Raw genomic sequence first — 23,779 nt, forward strand, 5'->3', positions numbered from 1 at the left:
TAGTTACCATTTAAAATAAAAGGAGTCAGTCTGCATAAAATGTAACCGGGGTTGGTGTAAAGGTAACCTGAGGCTCTGGGGAGGGTTGGGAGGAAGATAACCTACTATCAAATCTCTTTGGTTGGGTTTTGTTTACTACTCTCTAGAGGAGCTGAGCTCCATATAAAGTCTTGGAATTGGTAGGAGCTTTAGAGATCACCTAGTGACTCTAACCTATTTTTCATAGATGAGGAAATTGAATAGAGAAGGATTGTTACCTGCTGAGACTAGTACCCAGGCCTCTTGACTTCCTGTCCTGTGCTCTTTTCACCACAATCAGCTGACTAAGCTTACTCTTTTAAAATACTGAAAGAGCGTACAGTTGCCTATTACCTATCATATAGAAATTCTTGTTTTGCCTTAGGGTTAATGTGCTTTGGTATAAAAATCTAATGGTAAGGTTCTAGATATGTATCCAAGAGAAAGGAAGGCATATGTCCACACAAAGACTTGTACACAAATGTTCATACTAGCATTATTCATAATAGCCAAAAAGTGGAAACAATGCAACTGTCCATCAACAGGTGAATGGATAAACAAAGTGTGGTATAGTCACACAATGGAATACTCAGCAATAAAAAGAAATGAACTACTGATAAATGCAACAATGTAGATGAATCTCAAAATAATTATGTTGAGTAAAAGAAGCCAGACAAAAGTGTACAAACCGTACGATTCCATTTATCTAAAGTTCTGGAAAATGCAAGCTAATCTAAGTGACAGAAAGCATATCTTTGGTTACTTGGGAATGGGGGTGTAGCGGAAGAGGAACCACAAAGGGGTAGAGGAAATTTTGGAGGCTGATGGACATATTCACTATCTTGATTTTATAAATGGTTTCAGGGTTGTATACACATCAAAACTTATCAAGTTGTACAGTTTAAATATGTGTAGTTTATTATATCTCGCTAAAATTGTTTAGGGGACTTCCCTGGTGGTCCAGTGGGTAACGCTCCTGTGTTCCCAATGCAAAGGGCCCTGGCTTCCATCCCTGGTCAGGGAACTAGATCCTGCATGCATGCCACAACTAAGAGCCCCGTGCTGCAGTGAAGATCCCGCGTGCAGCAACTAAGACCCGGAGCAGCTTAAATAGATAATTTAAAAAAATAATAAAATTGTTTAATTTGTGAGATGTCCCTCTTAAGTTTGAAAAGAAGAACATTACTAAAAGCTCACTGAAGAATCTGAAGCATAAGAAAACTAAAATTACCTCGAGATAACTGACAACCAAGGTTCTATTCTAGTATGATAGTTTATCTGAACAAAACATTACTATGAGAAATGCAAAGTCATAAAAATAAGAAATAGAAATGACATTTTTGTCCTCCTGCATGCCATTTCCTCGTGCCAGTACAGTTGCTGTATATCATAATCTTTTTAGTGTTCTATTCAATTTGGTTTTTTAAAGAGAGCAATCGCCTTGTATTTTTCCTGAACTATTAGACAGCTCCTTTACGTACAAGATGCCCAATCCTTGATGTGTCTGCCCGTGTGTGGGTGTGTAGAAAGTTAGACTGTACCTATAAATTTCAGCAAATGCTGCAATTTGCTTTAGGATTTTGTAGTCAGGGCTCAGCAGCTGCCGTGGAACTTTCTAGAAACCATGCCCTCTTCTACAACATGAACCCTGGATAGTTTCCCTAAATATGTGAATTCGGTGATCAAAATTTTCTTAGATTTCCCACCTACTGTTTTAAAACAAAGAACTGCTAGACCACACATACAGTGCAGAACACCGGTAAAGATTTTCTTTTTTGGAAAACATTCATAAAGTTTTATTTCCATTCCCCCCCCCAACTTATTTTCTTAGCTCTTTTATTCGATAATAACTCCCATTCTGTAGGCGGGGAGAGGCACACCGTTTTTTTTGCACAGTACAGAGGGGCAAGAAAGACGCAACTCTCAACTTTTCAGTTCCATTTTGAAAAATGATCACATCGAACTCCTGAGAAACGACAGCCCAGCGAGAGCAGAAGCATTTCTCTCCATGCTGGGTGTGGGTCGGAAGCCAGGCGCGCTTCCGCGAGAGAGAGAGGGGGAGTCAGGTGGCAGCGGATCGGGCGCGGGAGCTAGTGCTGCGCGGTGGGGGCGCGTGCGGGGTGCGCCTCCCTCCGGCCGGCTCGGGGAGGCCACCCCCGCGCACGCCAGTCGGTCGGCCGGGCTCCCGCGCAGCGCTGCTATCCGCTGGTGAGCCAGCAGCGCCCGGCGCCCGCGTCTCCTCCCTCGCGCGCTCGCTCCCTCTCCAGCCCCCCCGCCCCCGCCCCCCCCCATCCAGTGCAAAAATCAGGGCATCAACAAAACGACCCAGCCCACCGCATGCCAGCCCTGCTTCTGCAGCAGCTTTATGAGGGGGATGGTTCTCTTGCCTTATGCCTGGAGAGGCTGAGAGTTGACCGGCTGGCCCCCTATCTGTGCTGTTATCAATGGCTCCTCCTCTGCCCTCCCCGCTGTCTGAAGGTGTAGGTGGATGGACTTCACAGAAGAGTGTGAATCCCCCCCGACGGCCCATGGGGAACACCTGCCCGCATTCCCACCCTGCCTTGCAGGGCTGGCCGCCCGCTCTCCGACCCCGGCCCCAGCGGGCGCCCCCTCGACACCTCCGCCGCCAAGCTCCTTCCCTCTGCCTCCTCCCCGGCGCGCCCGCCGGCTCCCTCACTTCTCCCCCTTTTCCTCCTCCCCGTCCCCTCTCCTCCCCTCACCTCTACCCTCCTCACCTCCCCCCTTCTCGGTTTCCTCCCCCATCCCCTTGAATCTCCCCTCCCTGCCCTCGCTCTCTCGCTCGCCCTCAGCGCGGCCCCCGCCATGACGGAGGCGGGTGCCGGTGCTGTTGCCGTTGCCGCCGCTGCCGTCGCAGGGGGGGAGTCGGGTTCCCAGAAAGTAGCTTGATGAGTGTCCAAAGTAGCAGTGGAAGTTTGGAGGGGCCGCCATCTTGGTCCCAGCTCTCCACGTCTCCAACCCCGGGCTCGGCGACGGCGGCCAGGTCCCTGCTGAATCACACGCCGCCATCCGGGAGGCCCAGGGAAGGTAAGCGCCGTCGCGCCCGCGCCCGCTCGCGGGTCTCCCCTCCTGCGCCGCGGTCCCCGCGACCCCGCGTCTCCTTCCTCCGACCCCGGGGTGGGGGAGGGGGCGAGGTGGACTCGAGGCCTCCCGGCTCCGGGGAGGTAGTGCTCCGTGTGTGGGTGGTGGTTCGCGGGTGGCTGAGAAGACCGACGAGGGGGTGCGCGCTGGAGGGGCCGGAGCGAGGCGCGGCGCACAGACTCGCCTGGGCTTCTTAAGAGCCAGTCCTGCTGGGATGGGAAGCCTGACCCCGGACGCGAGCCCCTTTCTGCTCCATTTGCTAGTACACTCAGTACTCTTAACCTCCTGGCCTCGGGTCTCTGGTGGATTTTCCCTCTTGGTGAAGCATTCATCCTCGAGCCCCCTCCCCTTCCCTCGCGCACTCCTCCCCTAGAGGCGGTCCCCGCTCTGCGAGCTTTGCTGCCCAGGACCTGGAGGATGCCTCTCGTTTGCAGGGTCTCTGCCCTTTGGGGGGAGCCTCTGAAATTATCAAAGCCGACTTTGATCCCTTGCCTGGCCCCCTAGAGCAGTTTAAACGACAGACTGATTCGTGGGCAGGCTTTTAAAACCATCCCTCCAGATGGTTGCAACTTTGCTTCGCCATCATCTCCTGCGTGTTTGTGCGTTCTCTCTCTACTGCAAGTAGGCTACTGTTCTTTGACAGGGTCGTGGGTTTTGTGGGAAATATCTGCGTAAAGGTTACTGCAAACACGCACCAGATCGGTTACAATTGTTTTCTAAGTTTTCTGGCTTCTTGCATGCAAGTGTGCTGCCACCAGATGTAGCAGTTACACAGCTAGTAAGACATCGGAGTGCTTTTGACTAAAATTTCAACTTGCTGTATTTAACTTTAAGTATACGACATAAAATGAAATTTGGGAGAATTATGGGGGAAGAATAAATGTGCGTAGAATCACGTTTAACGCTCTTTTGTCTGGAAAACGTTTAGCGGTATTCATCAGCAATTGGTAAATGGGTTGTTCACCGCCGGTTGTGTCACACAGGGAGATTGTAGCCACATTTTCAGAAAAAACGTCTGGAAGTCCAGTAGTCTAGTGAATCCTTTAAAGATACCAGGAGCTTTGATTTATTGCAGGAGTCGGTGGGATTAATTTATCTTGAAAATATCTGTCAATATTTACGACTCAGAGCCTTGACATTTGTTAGTCAAGTGGTTTGTGCCCTGAATCCAGTGGTTCAGGCACAGCATTCTTTGTCATTTTGTTCCTGTGAGCATGTGTGAAAGTGACAATAGGCTCAAAGATTGGTATGAATTTGCTCTGGAAAATTCAGGGGAAGGTTTGATTTATGGCATCCATTAAGCATGCTGAATACATTGATATGACATTTCCCCTTTCCATCTCAACCCCAACCCTGAGTTCTGATTATTAGAAGATAAAAGTTTATTTATTGACTCACTCAAATTTAGTACACCTGGAGATTTTTCTTTTTGCATTTGAAAATTTGTAAATGAATGTTTTAAAATCTATTTTGTAAACAGCAGTTGGTGCTTTTAGCATGCTTTTACTTTTGTGTATACTTTCATTAAGATGCTTAATGATAGTGTTAGGAATGATAGTTTAATGAGTGATAGTAAAAGATGGTCTTGGGAAAGACTCTTTTAAGGCTATACCTTTTTTTCATTAATTTCTTAAATATTTGCTGAGCCATTTCTGTGAGCTAAGCACTGTGCTAGATACTGAGGGCATAGTATGGGCATAGTGTTGAATTGTTCATCTGTAACATCTGTAATTAATAATTTGGGGGCTGAAAAATCTAGATTGTGAGTTTCTGAGGTTACTTCAACTCTAGTTAAAAAACTTTCATACTATTCTGCAATTTTCCTGATGTTTAAAATTTTTCAGGGGTTGGAATAATTTAGCTTGACCCTCCAAATAACCAGAAATTTTGTCCAACAGTTTGGATTTTTATGTAACCTGAGTAGTGAGTGTCTATTTACTAATGAAATAACAGGACATGCTTTTGTGGAAGTTATACTTCACACCCAAGTACCTGTATGGTGACAGTGGTACATTGCTTTTTTTTGACCAACCAGGAAGTAAGTTAAAACTTAATTCTCTCTAGGATTATATATATTAATCTTGAAGCTATAATTTCAGATTTCACAAACGCTAATAGGAATTGCATATATGAAGCCCTAGGTATCAAGATGGAAACATTTTCTTTTGAGTGTGATCCCAGTTTTTATTTTAACAAGTGCTTTGCATCTTTTCCAAGTAACATTAGTATGTTGTGTAAAGTGATGTAAATTGAGAGCTTTGATTGCTGGTGACTGATAGTAAGAACCATTACTATTATTGGAACTTGAGTATATGTATCAAGGAGAGAATAAACTTTGTTTCTTTCTTCTTTTTTTTTTTTTTTTTTTGGTACGCGGGTCTCTCACTGCTGAGGCCTCTCCTGTCGCGGAGCACAGGCTCCGGACGCGCAGGCTCGGCGGCTATGGCTCACGGGCCCAGCTGCTCCGCGGCATGTGGGATCCTCCCGGACCGGGGCACGAACCTGTGTCCCCTGCATCGGCAGGCGGACCCTCAACCACTGCGCCACCAGGGAAGCCCTAGACTTTGTTTCTTGAAAAATGGAGCCAATTAAATGTAATATATGATAGAAATTTTTAAACTTAAAAGAGATACACACATATGTATATGTACATATATAAAGTTACATATGTTAAGAACTCCTTTTAAGCATACTTTACTTTGAAAATGGGCTATTTTCAAAGTTGTTCCATAAGTATCTTATCTATAAGCCTAACTCATAAGATTTAGGAATTTATATGATATAGTATAGACTTCTTTCTTCCCTCGGAGTGCCAAAGCTTTTCCTTTATCAATCTTAAAATTCTCTGAGAGGTGCTCAGCAGTGTAGCTCTAGATTTCACATTGGGTCTTTTAAACCTGTTGCTAAATTCTCTATCCCACTTTATCTTCTAATCTGTGAATAAGGATGTGGGAAGTTAAGAAATTAAATTTTCAAATAAGGTCAGGTTTGTTTGCCGAGGCCAAGGAACCTGGTGTACTGGCTAGATGAGCAGGTGGTTTTTTTGCATATCAATACATAGGTACTTTTGAATGGGTTACTGCTAAGAGTCAAATAAATGGTTATACAAAAGACTTGGCTTTTCTGTTTCATCTTGCCAGATATGAATAATTTGCTTTACTTTTATGTAAATAACGAAAGTAGTTTGGTCAAAAAGATAATATCGCAGTTTAAATAAACTTGCTCTCTGTTTCCATATTTACAGACTGCATCCTTTAGACAGAAGAGTTAAAGTATTTGACTCCAGATGATTGAGTAATACCTGTAGGGAGATGTTAACAGTTAAGTGTACCAGATGGCCCTTTAATTTCTTGAAGTCACCTGCTGGAGCAAGACAGGGTTGTATGTTTAAGGATTCTAGCTCATGAATATATAGATATGTGGTAGGGGCCTCCCTTACAGAGGCATATGTACATATTAGAGGAGAGAGGGAAATCCAAGATAGTTAGAAGTCTGGGAATCTGCCCCTGAGAACTAGGCTGTGCTTTAGCCTTTTTTGTCTCAGGACCCCTTTACTACCTTAAAAATTATTGAGGAAGAGATTTTGTTTATGTGGGTTATGTCTATTGATATTTACTATATTTGAAATGAAATAACTTCAAAAATATTTATCTAAAAATAACAATCTGATTACATGTTAACAAATTTTAAAATGAAGATAAATAGTCTAAAACAACAACTTTAGTGAGGGGACTTCCCTGGTAGCACAGTGGTTAAGAATCCGCCTGCCAATTCAGGGGACACCGGTTTGATCCCTGATCCGGGAAGATCCCACATACTGCAGAGCAACTAAGCCCGTGCGCCACAACTACTGAGCCTGCACTCAATGAGAGCCTGCATTGAACCTGCACTCAATGATAAGCCCACGCACTGCAACTAGAGAAAGCCCGCGCACAGCAGCGAAGACCCAATGCAGCCAAAAATTAAAACAAAAACATGCTTCAGTGAGGCTGGTGGCATTGTTTTATATTTTTACAAATCACTTTAATTTCTGGCTTACTAGAAGACAGCTGGATTTTCTTCTTTCAGTCTGTTGAGATATATTTTGATTGAGGCATGTGAAGAGAATCCAACTTCACGTAGATATGTAGTTGCAAAAGAATTAATTTTTTTTTTTGCGGTACGCTGGCCTCTCACTGTTGTGGCCTCTCCCGTTGCGGAGCACTGCTGGCTCCGGACGCGTAGGCTTAGCTGCCATGGCTCACAGGCCTAGCCGCTCCGCGGCATGTGGGATCTTCCTGGACCGGGGCACGAACCTGTGTCCCCTGCATCGGCAGGCAGACTCTCGACCACTGCGCCACCAGGGAAGCCCAAAAGAATTGTTTTAATAGTCTTTTTGGAAGTTATTCTTTGATATTACACCAAAATTCGACAAGTGGCAGTTTTTTTAAAGGTACTTGTGATGTGGAAGTACATTTTATCCCGGAAGTGTCTTCAGGACCCACAAGAAATCTGTGGACCATACATTTAGACTAAAGAAGACACTAAAGGGTGGGAAAAAGTATAGCTGTTTTCAGGCATTTCAAACACATAAATTGAAGAGAGAATGTGTTCATTATGCTGTTATAGAAGATGGACCAGCAGGTGAAAGTTAGGAAGGCACAGAATGAATTCAGTATAATTTTTTGACAAGAATGTAAAAAGTGTAAAACTACTAGACTTGGCCAGCAATGAAATAACTGCTTTAAAGAATTTAAAGCAAACTACGGAGACTTTTTTGGGGGAGCTAGCGATAAATTCTGTAGATTCTTATTTTGTGTGCTATTAGATTAAGTGACTTAAGGTCCCATCCAGTTAAAAATTGCAAACATTCTGTGATTCTTTGAAAATTCGTAAATATACTTAAACTGTACTTACATATCCATGAATGTTTTTGAATATTCTCTAAGTCAGTAGCATGAAACTATCATTGACTTTATTACTCTTTTGCATTTTTATTGTGTTTTTCTTCTGAGGATTTTTCTGTATTTTCTGGAATCAACACTGTCAGTCTTGAAATCCTGATGAATTCCCTGTGAAATATAATAAGCTTTGAAGACATTTTAGGGAATCAGATGCTGCTTACGATACAGTTTAGTAGAGTTGTCATATACTTGGGCACAGAATTTTAGAATGCTGTGGGGGGCTGATTTTCAGTTCAGAAAGAGAAACTGTCAGCAGTCTGTATAATCTTTCATTTGTAATTGTGTATGTGATTTCAGAAGTAATGTGCTTAATCTAATGGTTTTAAAGCTAGAGAGTCTGAAAAAAGGATGCATGAAGGCAAAGCGTTTAAATTGATCTCTCTTGAATTTAAAAATGCATATTAAATAAAACCAGAACATAAAGTGAAGAATTTAAATTCTCATCTTATTGAGAGAATTATGCATGTAATAGCTATCATTACCTATAGCAATTCATATTTTAATTTAATATGGAACATAATCTCTTCTGTGAGATGTATTGAAAGGTTAGATTTTCGGTGCTGGGAAGTCAAGGTTAAACTCCTGTAACTTTCTTGGGGTCAATTTAAGTGTAGTAAGTGACACAGCTTGAGACTTCATGTATTTCTTGCGTTTAGACTTACAGCTCATTTTCTATAGAAGAGCCATAGGATTAAGTCATTTAGTTTAATAAACTCTTTCATGCTCTTTAATAATTTCCAGAAATCTTAGAATAATTTAGAGGAATGGTGAAGTAGGAGAAGAAGTATGGTAGAGAAGAGAAAGTGCGTTGATAATTGGAATCCAAGTGTAGCCCCAATTTTGCCATTAACTAGTTGGGTGACTTTGGGCAAGTTGCCTATCTCTCTGCTTCAGTTTCATAAAATCAGAATTACAGAGCTGAAAGGGACCTTGGAAGCAAATGAATCCAAACCTCTCATTTTACAGATGAGGAAACTTAGATAATTTGCCCAGGCTTTTACTGTAGGAGAGGTGGGACCAAGATTCAGTTTTCTGACTTTCAGCTTAGTGCTTTCTCCATTATACTTTGTGGCTCCTTTTCATCTGTAAAATGAGGGAGTTGAATTCGAAGCCTTCAGAGTTCTCTAACAGCTCAAAAATATTATTCGTTTGACATTAGCACTAATTATAATTTACTGGAGGAAGCTTTAGCTGTAGCTTTTATTTATTGGTGAAAGAAGTGTTTCTTGAAGAAGCAATGTGACCTTTTCAAGGTTACGTTATAATTTATTAAGAGAAGATACTCATCTTCATTATTACCAGAAGATTTTTAAGTTTATTTATGAGCATGGTAAGCAGTAGTATGCTAGGTGATCTTGTCTTTTTAATGATCTATATTCTAAAATACTGTTATGAATATATTAAAAGCTGTGTAAATTACATAAATAATAATGTGGTGCCCTGAAGTGAAGTAACTAGGTGATTGTTCCTCAGAAATTATTTCTGGGGTGTTTCTCCCCGAGTTAGATGCCTCTGCTCCTTAGTGTCATGTAGGATTGTCTATTTCATAGCACCTTTGTCATACTACCTTTTGTTATAGTTTTATTTTTTTGCATACTAGACAGAAAGGTCTTGAATTCAGAGACTGTGTTTTGTTCATTTCCATATTCTCAGTGCGTAGTAGGATGTCCTCTGGAGCAGGGGTCCCCAAACCCCGGGAGACCGCTACAGCTGCGGTCTGCGGCCTGTTAGGGACCTGTTAGGGACCGGGCTGCATAGCAGGAGGTGAGTGGCATCGAGTGAGCAAAGCTTCATCTGCTGCTCCCCATCGCTTGCATTACCGCCTGAACCATTCCCCACCCCTGTCCGTGGAAAAATTGTCTTCCACAAAACCGGTCCCTGGTGCCAAAAGGTTGGGGACTGCTGCTCTATAGAGGTGGCACCTAACGAAAAGTTTTGTTGAAGATCTTTTAAAGCTTCTTTTTTTTTAAACGGAGTGATTATATACTTAATATGCACATATTTCAGACCCAGGGAGATACTCATTTTAGTAATTCATAGGCAAGTTATATTTTAGAGAGTGATAATGGGTAACAATAATAGCTAAAGTTTATTGTTTGTACATGTTAATTCATTTAATTCTCGTAACTCTGTGAGGTGTATACAATTATCATTCTCATTTTACAGATGAGGAACCAAAGCACAGAGAAGTAAAGAAACTTGCCCAGTATGATACAGAGTAGTAAATGTTAGGGCTGAGATTTGAATCAAGTCTGCATTTTAACCACTGGGATATATTGCCTAAGATATGGAAATTTAGTTTTGGGTAATTTCTTAGTTTTTCCTTAAGGTATTTTAATTTACTAGTCAGTCTTTTAGGCTCATTCAGTTTACTGGTAAACTTTGTTATTATTATTTTTTTGCATGAGTTTTGTATGTATGTGGAGATAAGATTAAAAAGAAGAAAAATCCAAAACCAATTTGTACAGATCTTAACGTTTCATGGAAAATGTTAGAGGTATACTAATGAAAAATCTTACTTTCATATTTAATAATTAAATTGGGATGCCATTTATCTTAATATTTTGACCTCATAAACTCACCACAGCAATAACAAATAAACATTAGAATTTGAATGGAGAATTTTTGACTGTCCATATAGGAATAGTCCACTTATTGTGGAGGGTTTTAACCTGGTGCATGAGGCTCTGAACAAAATTGAGACGCTTTAGTGGCAGATGTTTGAGTTTTATTAGTATTCAATATGGCAGGGAAAGGAAGCTTGAAGCTTAATCTGATTCATCTTATAAGAAGTATTTTTTAAAACACTTAAAGCTTTAATTACCTTATTGCATGCAAAACAGATCCCTTGGTAACATGTATTATTTAGTGTATCTAATGAGAGAATTTGAAAGGGTTGGTAGGAATTCAAAGCATGATGTAGAAAGATGCAGATCTGAAATAGGTGGTAGGTTGTGAAACTTAAATCTTCTCAATGTGGCTTCGCTATTAGGTTTGAAATTTTGTGAATTTCACGAAGTCAGGTTATACCTCTATTTAAGTTAAAATGCTTGTATGCTACAAAGATGCAGTGGAAAGCCAAATATGAGTGGTTTGGGGGGCTGACATAATATTTGTTCTCCTTCATTTATATGGATTATTAAGAGTTCGTTCTGCTCATAAATTTGTACCTTTCCCTGGAAACTAGTTTAGTTGGAGAAATGACTTCTAGGTTTAAATTAAACTTTAACCTGGTATTTGCTGGTATTGTGTTAAATGTCATACATTGTGATTTCAGAATTCCACACTTGACACTATGTATGTGCTTCTTGTCTGATGGTGAATATGGTGCCTCTGGAGAAGGTCAGGGGGATTTGTATGAGGCCAATCAGATTCATCCCATCTTTTATGAGACCTGAGGCATGTTTCTTTTTTTTTTTTTTTTTTTTTTTAGGGTATTTTTGCTTTTTTAAAAACATAGTTTTTCCTTTTTCTGTGCACAGATTTTAAAAAACATCAGTGAAGTTACATGGTTTAGTTAACTTTGTATATATTTTTTTTTTTTTTTTTTTGACATAGGGTATTTTTGCTTTTTTAAAAACATAGTTTTTCCTTTTTCTGTGCACAGATTTTAAAAAACATCAGTGAAGTTACATGGTTTAGTTAACTTTGTATATATATTTTTGCTTATCTCATTTATTTAAAAGATACATATACTTATTAATGATAGGACTTGTTCTAGGCACTTTGTAAATAGTAACTCATTTACTTCTAACAGTCATGAAGTAGGTACTATTGTATCCCTATTTTACAGATGAGGAAATTGAGCCACAGAGAGGTTAACTAACTAACCCAAGGACACATAGAGAATATGTAGCAGAGTCAGGATTCAGACTAGGCTCCTGAGTGCATGCTCTTAACTGTTATACTATTCTGTTAGCATTATTCCACTGAATTTTAACCACAGGGGTATTGAATGGATGTACTCTAATTTACTTAGTTAACCATTCTTCTTTTGGTAGTGTGTTAGTCATGATTCTTTTGCTTACCTGTGATAAAAACTTAACACAAGCTTTGGTAAGTTAAAAAAGGAATTTACTGGTTCATGTAACTGGGAATTGTATGTGTGGAGGAGGATGGAATGGCTTTGGAAACAACTTAGATCCAACATCTCAGATAATGTCACTGAGCCTCTTTGACTCCATTTCTGGGTTCTTCTAGCCTCTTGCTTCTGGAGCCCAGTCGCAACCACACTTGACAGACAAAACTTTTTCCTAATGTCCACATGTCACTTCTGGGTTGATGCTGATGTATAATGATTGTCAGTTCCTTAACCAGTCACTGGTACCTGGGAGATGTACAGCAAGGTAGCCACTATGGCTGTAGGTAGAGGGAGTTGGGGAATCCACAGAAAGCCATGATTGACGGACCGCTGAAGGTCACACAAATTAGGTGAATGGTAGTTTTCCTGAGGAATGGATCATGGTGAACAAAAACATCTTAACTACCATAGTTAGTTATTTAGGTTATTTCTTTTCTTTTTACTTTTACTTTTTGGCTACAATAGATATTGATATAATATCTCTGAGTAAAAGCTCCCCCCACCCCCTGAAGAGGATTCCCAGTGATGGAATTATCAGGGCAAAAAGTATAAAACAATGAAAGGCTTTTGATAACTATTGCCAAATTATTATTTGAAGAATTGTGTTCCACTCATATAGCAGCAGTGCATGAGATAGGCATGTATTTTTGAACCAGGCGGGGTTCACCTCATCCTAGGAATTACTGGGCTTAAATATTATTAACACAGTGCCTTGCAGTTAACCAAAGGGTTGCGATCTTCATACTGAACATGTATCTAATCCAGTTTATCAAATGCTTTATTATATTTTCTCCGGGCATTTCTCTCACTATTTAAAATTTTTTCATTTTATAGTTTTAAACAACAAACCCAAAAGGCTAATGAATGGCAGTCCTCGGCAAGCTCTTGGCCCCCTACTCCTCTTTCCTATCAGTGTCTCCTACTTCTCTGACCTAGCTGACAGCATTATACTTAGTTTTTTATACTTAGATATTGGTACCTTATGTTAGAAGCATTATTATGTAGAAGTAGTTACAAGCACATATTTGTTAGACCCGGATATCAGTTTAGGTTTTGCCACTTACTGTAGTAAGTTACTTAACCTCTCCATGCATCTGTAGATTTTCTTTCTTTCTTTTTTTTTTTTTTAAATGCTTTTTTTTTGGCCATGCGCCTTTTCGGGATCTTGGTTCCCTGACCAGGAATCAAATCCGTGCCCCCTGCAGTGGAAGCGTGGAGTCTTAACCACTGGACTGCCAGTGAATTCCTAGGTTTTCTTGATTGTAGGATGGGATAAAAGATAGTAGCTATTTCATAAGGTTGTGAGAATTAAATGAGAAATTTGTGGCGTGTTAATAAGTCAGTATGTGTTAACTGTTACTATTATATTTAGATACAAGGATGCTTTAGAATTAAAATTTTTTTCTTCTTTGTTTCAATGTCAAGAATAGGGAACAAGTACCATCTGGATTAAGATCCTAATGACCAGAGTACACTTGACATACATAGATTGTCTCCCTGGCTTGTTGAAAAATTCTAGCAGGGTTGTGTATGACAGAGGCAGATTTCAAGTGATAATCATAATTGTTAGTCTCATTTCTTTTCACTATATAATATTGTGGTATTTATTATACATACAATTTTTCTTCCTTTGATTTATTTCTTTATTTTACATTTTAAGGGTTGCTTTACTGGGCAAAAGGGCATGCATTTTTTAATGTCATTTAATGTGTATTGTCACTATTGTTTTCCCTATGGGATAACCAGGATTTTAAAATCTGTTATTGCTTCTCAGAAGTGAATCAATTGTCAGAGCTTTAGAGTTTTATAGAAAACTTATTGGCATAGTTTGTTTATTCATTCAGCAAGTATTTTTGGACCTGGAGCATAGCACTGGGTAAACAAAGGTATGTAAGATATAGTCCTTGTCTCCTAGGAGCTTGGGCAGAGTCTAGTGAGGAAGACTACAATTCATAACATGTAATTTATACTTTAAAAAAACAAAACCACGTTGTGGGTCAGATAAAACAATTTGTGATGCCAGTTTCAACTTCTGATATAAACAGAATTATTATATAATGTGGTTGTAGCCTATCGTATATCAAGGTGTTATATTCATTGGTCATTTGGTTGCTAGAAAAAAATTTTAGCAAAACAAATTTATTATTAGAAGGATATAGGGCTGAGGGTCTCTTAGAACCCATTTAGGTCTCAAGGGGACTGAACTAGAAACTGGAAATTCAGGAACCACAGTAGCACTATTCTCCTGTGGATCATAGAGGAACTCTCTCCAGTGCTGTGAAGGAAAGTTTTTTAAAAAGGAAAAGTGGTAAGGAAGGAAATTGTATTTCTGTCAGTAGGTATGAACAGAGTATTCCCTAGAGAAGGGAATTAGACAGTTTTCCTCCAGTTTAACTATTAAATGTTATCATTTTGTTTCAGTTGGTATGTCTTGATTGCTAGTGAGATTAAACTTGAGCTTAATATTTATATCAAAAGCCCAGTCTTTAAAAAATTATTACTCTCTAAAGTTCAAGTACTCTAATTTTACTGTGATTCAGTTGATTTTATTTTTTAATGTTATATGGTGCTTTACCTTTCATTATTGTATCACAATATCAATACATACAGAAAATGCACACGATAAATAATGCTCAGTGAATTACTATAAATCGATGTACGTAACGACCACTCAGTTAAGAAATAGAACTAGGCAGCATTTCAGAGCTCTCTTCCTGCACTCATCAGTCATTCACTACCTTCTCCCTTCCCTCCAAAGCAATCACTATTATGACTTAATTATGCCTGTTTTGAATTTTATATAAACGGACTCATGCAGTATATATATTTTTTCTAGCTGCTTTTGTTTCAAGTATGTTTTAGAGTTTCATCCTTGTTAATTCCTGTAACTGTTATTCACTTTCATTGCTCTATAATATTACTTGTATGCGTATACCACAGTTTATTTATGCAGTCCGTTGATAGATGTTTGGGTTGTTTCCACTTCTCTATTATGACTAATAATGCTGTATGAACATATTTATACCTGTCTCTTCATGTACTATTAATTTCTGTTGAGTATATACCTAACAGTAAATTTACTAGGTTATAGGCTATGTGTGTGTTTGCCTTTAGTAGATACTGCCAGTTTCCCAAAGTGGTTGTAACAATTTACATTCCCATGAACAGTATATGAGAGTTCCCATTGCTCTACACCCTCACCAACAGCTGGAATTGTTAATATTATTTATTTTTGATATTCTGGTGGATATGAGGTGTTATTTGTGGTTTTAATTGTCATTTCCCTGATGAGTTCAGAGGTTTACCATTTTTTCATAAGTTTATTGACTTTTGGATATATCTTGTGAAGTACCTGTTCAGATCTTCTGATCAGTTTTCCTTTGTGTTGTTTCTCTTTACAAAAACAAAAAATTAATTGAAGAAATTCTTTTTGTATTTTGGATAAGTACTTTTTTTTTTATTGACACCCCTCCCCAGTTCTGTGGCCTGTTCCCCCACTCCGTTATGGTATTTAAAAAGTATCTCAATACATGAAAAATGTTTACCTGTGTTTTCTCTTTTTTAATATGGGCATTTACAACTGTAAATTTCCCTGTAAGCACTCAATTAATTCACCCTGTAAGTTCTTTTTCTTTTTTGTAAAATGTTACAATATATGCTGATATATTACACAAGTTGTAAAACACACAATATAAAAATTTGCAAAGGTTAATAAATAAATATAACAATATTTACAAATCTTTTTTGAATTTTAAAATTTTATTTTTTTATACAGCATGTTCTTATTAGTCATCCATTTTATACACATCAGTGTATACATGTCAATCCCAATCTACCAATTCATCCCACCACCACCGCCACCCCCCACTGCTTCCCCACCTTGGTGTCCATACATTTATTCTCTACATCTGTGTCTCAATTTCTGCCCTGTAAACCAGTTCATCTGTACCATTTTTCTAGGTTCCACATATATGCGTTAATATACGATATTTGTTATTCTCTTTCTGACTTAATTCACTCTGTATGACAGTCTCTAGATTCATCCACGTCTCTACAAATGACCCAATTTCGTTCCTTTTTATGGCTGAGTAATATTCCATTGTATATATGTGCCACATCTTCTTTATTCATTCCTCTGTTGATGGGCATTTAGGTTGCTTCCATGACCTGGCTATTGTAAATAGTGCTGCAGTGAACATTGGGGTGCATATGTCTTTTTGAATTATGGTTTTCTCTGGGTATATGCCCAGTAGTGGGATTGCTGGGTCATATGATAATTCTATTTTTAGTTTTTTAAGGAACCTCCATACTGTTCTCCATAGTGGCTGTATCAATTTTCACTCCCACCAACAGTGCAAGAGGATTCCCTTTTCTCCACACCCTCTCCAGCATTTGTTGTTTGTAGATTTTCTGATGATGCCCATTCTAACTGGTGTGAGGTGATACCTCATTGTAGTTTTGATTTGCATTTCTCTAATAATTAGTGATGTTGAGCAGCTCTTCATGTGTTTCTTGGCCATCTGTATGTCTTCTTTGGAGAAATGTCTATTTAGGTCTTCTGCCCATTTTTTGATTGGGTTGTTTGTTTCTTTAATATTGAGCTGCATGAGCTGTTTATATATTTTGGAGATTAATCCTTTGTCCGTTGATTCATTTGCAAATATTTTCTCCCATTCTGAGGGCTGTCTTTTCGTCTTGTTTATGGTTTCCTTTGCTGTGCAAAAGCTTTGAAATTTCATTAGGTCCCATTTGCTTATTTTTGTTTTTATTTCCATTACTCTAGGAGGTGGATCAAAAAAGATCTTGCTGTGATTTATGTCAAAGAGTGTTCTTCCTATGTTTTCCTCTAAGAATTTTATAGTGTCTGGGCTTACATTTAGGTCTCTAATCCATTTTGAGTTTATTTTTGTGTATGGTGTTAGGGAGTGTTCTAATTTCATTCTTTTACATGTAGCTGTCCAGTTTTCCCAGCACCACTTATTGAAGAGACTGTCTTTTCTCCATTGTATATCCTTGCCTCCTGTGTCATAGATTAGTTGACCATAGGTGCGTGGGTTTATCTCTGGGCTTTCTATCTTGTTCTGTTGATCTGTATTTCTGTTTTTGTGCCTGTACCATATTGTCTTGATTACTGTAGCTTTGTAGTATAGTCTGAAGTCAGGGAGTCTGATTCCTCCAGCTCCTTTTTTTCCCTCAAGACTGCTTTGGCTATTCGGGGTCTTTTGTGTCTCCATACAAATTTTAAGATTTTTTGTTCTAGTTTTGTAAAAAATGCCATTGGTAATTTGATAGGGATTGCATTGAATGTATAGATTGCTTTGGGTAGTAGAGTCATTTTCACAATATTGATTCTTCCAATCCAAGAACATGGTTTATCTCTCCATCTGTTAGTGTCATCTTTAGCTTCTTTCATCAGTGTCTTATAGTTTTCTGCATACAGATCTTCTGTCTCCCTAGGTAGGTATATTCCTAGGTATTTTATTCTTTTTTGTTGCAGTGGTAAATGGGAGTGTTTCCCTAATTTCTCTTTCAGATTTTTCATCATTAGTGTATAGGAATGCAAGAGATTTCTGTGCATTAATTTTGTCTCTTGAAGCTTTACCAGATTCATTGATTAGCTCCAGTAGTTTTCTGGTGGCATCTTTAGGATTTTCTATGTATAGTATGTCATCTGCAAACAGTGACAGTTTCACTTCTTCTTTTCCGATTTGGATTCCTTTTGTTTCTTTTTCTTCTCTGATTGCCGTGACTAGGACTTCCAAAACTATGTTGAATAATAGTGGTGAGAGTGGACATCCTTGTCTTGTTCCTGATCTTAGAGGAAATGCATTCAGTTTTTCACCATTGAGAATGATGTTTGCTGTGGGTTTGTCATATATGGCCTTTATTATGTTGAGGTAGGTTCTATGCCCACTTTCTGGAGAGTTTTTATCATAAATGGGTGTTGAATTTTGTTAAAAGCTTTTTCTGCATCTTTTAAGATGATATGGTTTTTATTTTTCAGTTTGTTAATGTGGTTTATCACATTGATTGATTTGCATATACTGAAGAATTCTTGCATCCCTGGAATAAATCCCACTTGATCATGGTGTATGCTCTTTTTATTTTTATTTTTTATTTATTTAATTTTATTTTTTTAAATTTATTTATTTATTTTTGGCTGCATTGGGTCTTCGTTGCTGCGTGCGAGCTTTCTCTAGTTGTGTCGAGCAGGGGCTACTCTTCTTCGTGGTGCGCGGGCTTCTCATTGTGGTGGCTTCTCCTGTTGTGGAGCACGGGCTCCAAGTGCTCAGGCCTCAGCAGTTGTGGTGCGTGGCCTCAGTAGTTGTGGCTCGCAGGCTCCAGAGCGCAGGCTCAGTAGTTGTGACGCACGGGCTTAATTGCTCTGCGGCATGTGGGATCTTCCCAGACCAGGGCTCGAACTCGTGTCCCCTGCATTGGCAGGCGGATTCTTAACCACTGTGCCACCAGGGAAGTCCTGTATGCTCTTTTTAATATGTTGTTGGATTCTGTTTGCTAGTATTTTGTTGAGGATTTTTGCACCTATATTCATCAGTGATATTGGTCTGTAATTTTCTTTTTTTGTAGTATTTTTGTCTGGTTTTGGTATCAGGGTGATGGTGGCCTCATAGAATGAGTTTGGGAGTGTTCCTTCCTCTGCAGTTTTTCGGAGGAGTATGAGAAGGATGGGTGTTAGCTCTTCTCTAAATGATAGAATTCACCTACCTGTGAAGCCATCTGGTCGTGGACTTTTGTTCGTTGGAAGATTTTTTTTTTTTTTTTGCTGTACACGGGCCTCTCACTGTTGTGGCCTCTCCCGTTGTGGAGCACAGGCTCCGGACGCACAGCCTCAGCGGCCATGGCTCACGGGCCCAGCCGCTCCGCGGCATGTGGGATCTTCCCAGACCAGGGCATGAACCCATGTCCCCTGCATCGCCAGGCGGACTCTCAACTACTGTGCCACCAGGGAAGCCCTGTTGGAAGATTTTTAATCACAGTTTCAATTTCATTACTTGTGATTGGTCTGTTCATATTTTCTGTTTCTTCCTGGTTCTGTGTTGGAAAGTTATACCTTTCTAAGAATTTGTCCATTTCTTCCAGGTTGTCCATTTTATTGGCATAGGGTTGCTTGTAGTAGTCTCTTAGGATGCTTTGTATTTCTGTGGTGTCTGTTGTAACTTCTCCTTTTTCATTTCTAATTTTATTGATTTGAGTCCTCTCCCTCTTTTGATGAGTCTGGCTAATGGTTTATCGATTTTATCTTCTCAGAGAACCAGCTTTTAGTTTTATAGATCTTTGCTGTTTTCTTTGTTTCTATTTCATTTATTTCTGCTCTGATCTTTATGATTTCTTTCCTTCTGCTGTCCTTGGGTTTTGTTTGTTCTTTCTCTAGTTCCTTTAGCTGTAAGGTTAAATTTATTTATTTCAGATTTTTCTTGTTTCTTGAGGTAGATTTTTATAGCTATAAACTTCCCTCTTAAAACTGCTTTTGCTGCATCCCATAGGTTTTGGATCGTCATGTTTCCATTGTGATGTGTTTCTAGGTATTTTTTGATTTCCTCTTTGATTTCTTCAGTGATCTCTTGGTTATTTAGTAACGTATTGTTTAGCCTCCATGTGTTTGTGTTTTTTTTCCCTGTAATTGATTTCTAATCTCATAGCGTTTTGGTCAGAAAAGATGCTTGATATGATTTCAGTTTTCTTAAATTTACTGAGGCTTGATTTGTGACCTTGCCAAGATGTGATCTATCCTGGAGAATGTTCCAAGCGCACTTGAGAAGAAAGTGTAATCTGCTGTTTTTGCATGGAATGTCCTATAAATATCAGTTAAGTCTATATGGTCTCGTGTCATTTAAAGCTTGTGTTTCCTTATTAATTTTCATTTTGGATGATCTGTCCATTGGTGTAAGTGAGGTATTAAAGTCCCCCACTATTATTGTGTTACTGTCGATTTCCTCTTTGAGAGCTGTTAGCAGTTGCCTTATGTATTGAGGTGCTCCTATGTTGGATGCATATATATTTATAATTGTTATATCTTCTTCTTGGATTGATCCCTTGATCATTATGTAGTGTCCTTCCTTGTCTTTTCTAACATTCTTTATTTTAAAGTCTATTTGATATGTGTATTGCTATTCCATCTTTCTTTTGATTTCCATTTGCATGGAGTATATTTTTCCATCCCCTCACTTTCAGTATCTGTGTGTCCTTAGGTCTGAAGTAGGTCTCTTGTAGACAGCATATATATGGGTCTTGTTTTTATATCCATTCAGCAAGCCTGTGTCTTTTGGTTGGAGCATTTAATCCATTCACATTTAAGGTAATTATTGATATGTATGTTCCTATGACCATTTATTGTTTTGGGTTTGTTTTCGTAGGCCCTTTTCTTCTCTTGTGTTTCCCACTTAGAGAAGTTCCTTTAGCATTTGTCGTAGAGCTGGTTTGGTGGTGCTGAATTCTCTTACGTTTTGCTTGTCTGTAAAGCTTTCGATTTCTCTGTCAAATCTGAATGAGATCCTTGCTGGGTAGAGTAATCTTGGTTGTAGTTTTTTCCCTTTCATCACTTTAAGTATATCATGCCACTCCCTTCTGGCTTGTAGAATTTCTGCTGAGAAACCAGCTGTTAACCTTATGGGAGTTCCCTTGTGTGTTATTTGTTGTTTTTCCGTTGTTGCTTTCAGTAATTTTTCTTTGTCTTTAATTTTTGCCAATTTGATTACTTTGTGTCTAGGTGTGATTCTCCTTGGGTTTATCCTGTATGGGACTCGCTCCACTTCCTGGACTTGGGTGGCTATTTCCTTTCCTATGTTAGGGAACTTTTCGAGTATAATCTCTTCAGATATTTTCTCTGGTCCTTTCTCTCTCTCTTCTCCTCTGGGGCCCCTATAATGCGAATGTTGTTGAGTTTAATGTTGCCCCAGAGGTCTCTTAGGCTGTCTTCATTTCTTTTTATTCTTTTTTCTTCTGTTCCGCAGCAGTGAATTCCACCATTCTGTCTTCCAGGTCACTTATCCGTTTTTCTGCCTCAGTTATTGTGGTGTTGATTCCTTGTGTATTTTTCATTTCGTGTATTGTATTATTTATCTCTGTTTGTTTGTTCTTTAATTCTTCTAGATCTTTGTGAAACATTTTTTGCATCTTCTCAGTCTTCGCCTCCATTCTTTTTCTGACGTCCTGGATCATCTTCACTATCATTATTCTGAATTCTTTTTCCGGAAGGTTGCCTATCTCCACTTCATTTAGTTGTTTTTCTGGGGTTTTATCTTCTTCCTTCATCTGGTACATAGCTCTCTGCCTTTTCATCTTGTCTGTCTTTCTATGAGTGCGGTTTTTGTTCCACAGGCTGCAGAATTGAAGTTCTTTTTGCTTCTGCTGTGTGCCCTCTGGTGGATGAGGCTATCTAAGGGGCTTGTGCAAGTTCCGTCCCGTAAGTTCTGATATGTTGTGTTTTTGTTTTTATTCAAGCATTTTCTAATTTTCCTTTTGATTTCTTCCTTTGACTTATTGGTAATTTAGGAGTATATTAATTTCCACATATTTGTGAATTTCCCAAATTTTCTTCTGTAATTGATTTCTAATTTAATTCCATTGTGGTCAGAGAACATACTTTGTGTGCTTTCACTTCTTTTAAATTTGTTGTTTCTTGTTTTGTGGCCTAGCATATGGTCTGACTTGGAGAGCGTTCCATGTGTGCCTTAGAAGAACATGTATTCTGTTGTCGAATGGAGCATTCTCTAGATTTCTTTTAGGTCTAGTTGGTTTATTGTGTTTGTTTTCTGTTTCCTTGTTGTTTTTCTGCTTAGTTCTATTTGCTATTGAAAATGGAGTATTGAAATCTTCCAGCTAGTTTTGAATTGCCTTTTTCTCCCTTTGTTTCTGTCAGCTTTGTTTCAAGTATTTTGAAGGTCTGTTATAAGGTACGTATATGTTTATAATTTTTATGTCTTACTGATGGATTGGCCCTTTGTTATAAAATGTTTCTCTTCATCTCTAAAATCATTTTAGAAGCTGATATTAGTATATCCACTTCAGTTCTTCTGTGGTTGCTGTTTGCAGGGTCTTTTTCCATCCATTTATTTTTATCCTATTTGTGTCTTTGGATCTAAAGTGTGTCTTTTGTGGACAGTATTTAATTTGATCTTGTTCTTTTTTAATCGATTCCCACAGTTTCTGTCTCTTGATTATATTGCTTAGTCTGTTCACATTCAATGTGTTTGTTATGGTTGGATATATGTCTTCCGTTTTGCATTTTTTTTTTTTTTTTTTTGCGGTACACAGGCCTCTCACTGTTGTGGCCTGTCCTGTCGCGGAGCACAGGCTCCGGATGTGCAGGCTCAGCAGCCATGGCTCACGGGCCCAGCCGCTCCGTGGCATGTGGGATCTTCCCAAGCCATGGTTCATGGGCCCAGCCGCTCCGCAGCATGTGGGATCTTCCTGAACCGGGGCACGAACCCGTGTCCCTGCATCGGCAGGCAGACTCTCAGTCACTGCGCCATCAGGAGAGCCCTGCATTTTGTTTTCTCTATGTCTCATGTCTTTTTATCTTTCTGTACCTACGTTACTGTTTTCTTTTGCGTTGAGTATTTTCTATTGTAACATTTTAATTGCTTTTGTTATTTTTAATTCTTTTTTGAGTTCTTAGTGATGGCTCTAAGTTTACGTTATACATCTTATCAAAATCTGCTTCAGATTTACATTAACTTAATTCAAGCAGTATATAGAAACTTTATTCTTTATATAGCTCTACTCTATCCTCCCCTTTTTTTGTTATATATGTTGCTATATGCTACCCCAGAATAAATTGTTATAATTATTTTATATGATTTCTAGTCTTTTTTAAATAAACTGAGATGAGAAAGGAAAACCCCTTTATCCTTTTTGTACTGACCTTATGTATTATTCCTGGTTCTCTTCATTTCCTCATGTAGGTTTTTTAAAAAATCTTTATTGGAGTATAATTGCTTTACAATGTTGTGTTAGTTTCTGCTGTATAACAAAGTGAATCAGCTATACATATATCCCCATATCCTCTTCCTCTTGTGCCTCCCTCCCACCTTCCCTATCGCACCCCTCTAGGTGGTCACAAAGCACTGAGCTGATCTCCCTGTGCCATGCAACTGCTTCCCATTAGCTATCTATTTTACATTTGTAGTGTGTATATGTCGATGTTACCTCATGTAGATTTGATTTATACCATATGATGTTATATCCTTACTCGAATAAAGTTTGTTTCCACCTATCTCCTTTGTGCTGTTACTGTCAAATATATTTTGTTTTCTATGTTATAGACCCAGCAATACAGTTATATACATGTTGTATGTGTAATTGCTTTTAAAATTAGTTAAGGGAAGAAAAGAGAAGAAATATGCAGTTATGCTCTTTACTAGTATTCATATTTTCTCATTTGATTATTTTGTGTAATTCCTATTTTTCATTGATATTCTCGCTTGATGAGACATTGTAATAATACCTTCCTTTAATTATTGAAACGTGATTTCCTTTAGTTCTTTGAACATATTTATAATAGCTGCTTTCAACTCTGTCTGATGAATCCAACATCTGGGCCCTCTCAAAGTCATGTGCAGTCTCTCTGACCACCAGAGCTCATTGGTTTTGGCCTTGTTTTCTTTGCCTCTTTCCC

The 23,779-nt window shown here is 38.9% G+C and overlaps 1 protein-coding gene across 1 annotated transcript in view; it reads left to right on the forward strand.

Moving 5' to 3' along the window:
* The first annotated feature begins 2,586 nt into the window (after nt 1–2,586).
* The window catches only part of TLK1 (tousled like kinase 1), a 151,880-nt gene continuing 130,687 nt past the window's right edge, over nt 2,587–23,779 (forward strand). Inside the window, exon 1 of the mRNA XM_007446344.1 lies at nt 2,587–3,063. Within this exon, the coding sequence (XP_007446406.1) occupies nt 2,925–3,063 (139 nt within the window). The 5' untranslated portion in view covers nt 2,587–2,924. The remainder of the gene's footprint in view (nt 3,064–23,779) is intronic.

The sequence above is a fragment of the Lipotes vexillifer genome, unplaced genomic scaffold (genome assembly GCF_000442215.2).
Source record: "Lipotes vexillifer unplaced genomic scaffold, Lipotes_vexillifer_v1.1 scaffold2000, whole genome shotgun sequence".
Lineage (NCBI taxonomy): Eukaryota > Metazoa > Chordata > Mammalia > Artiodactyla > Lipotidae > Lipotes > Lipotes vexillifer.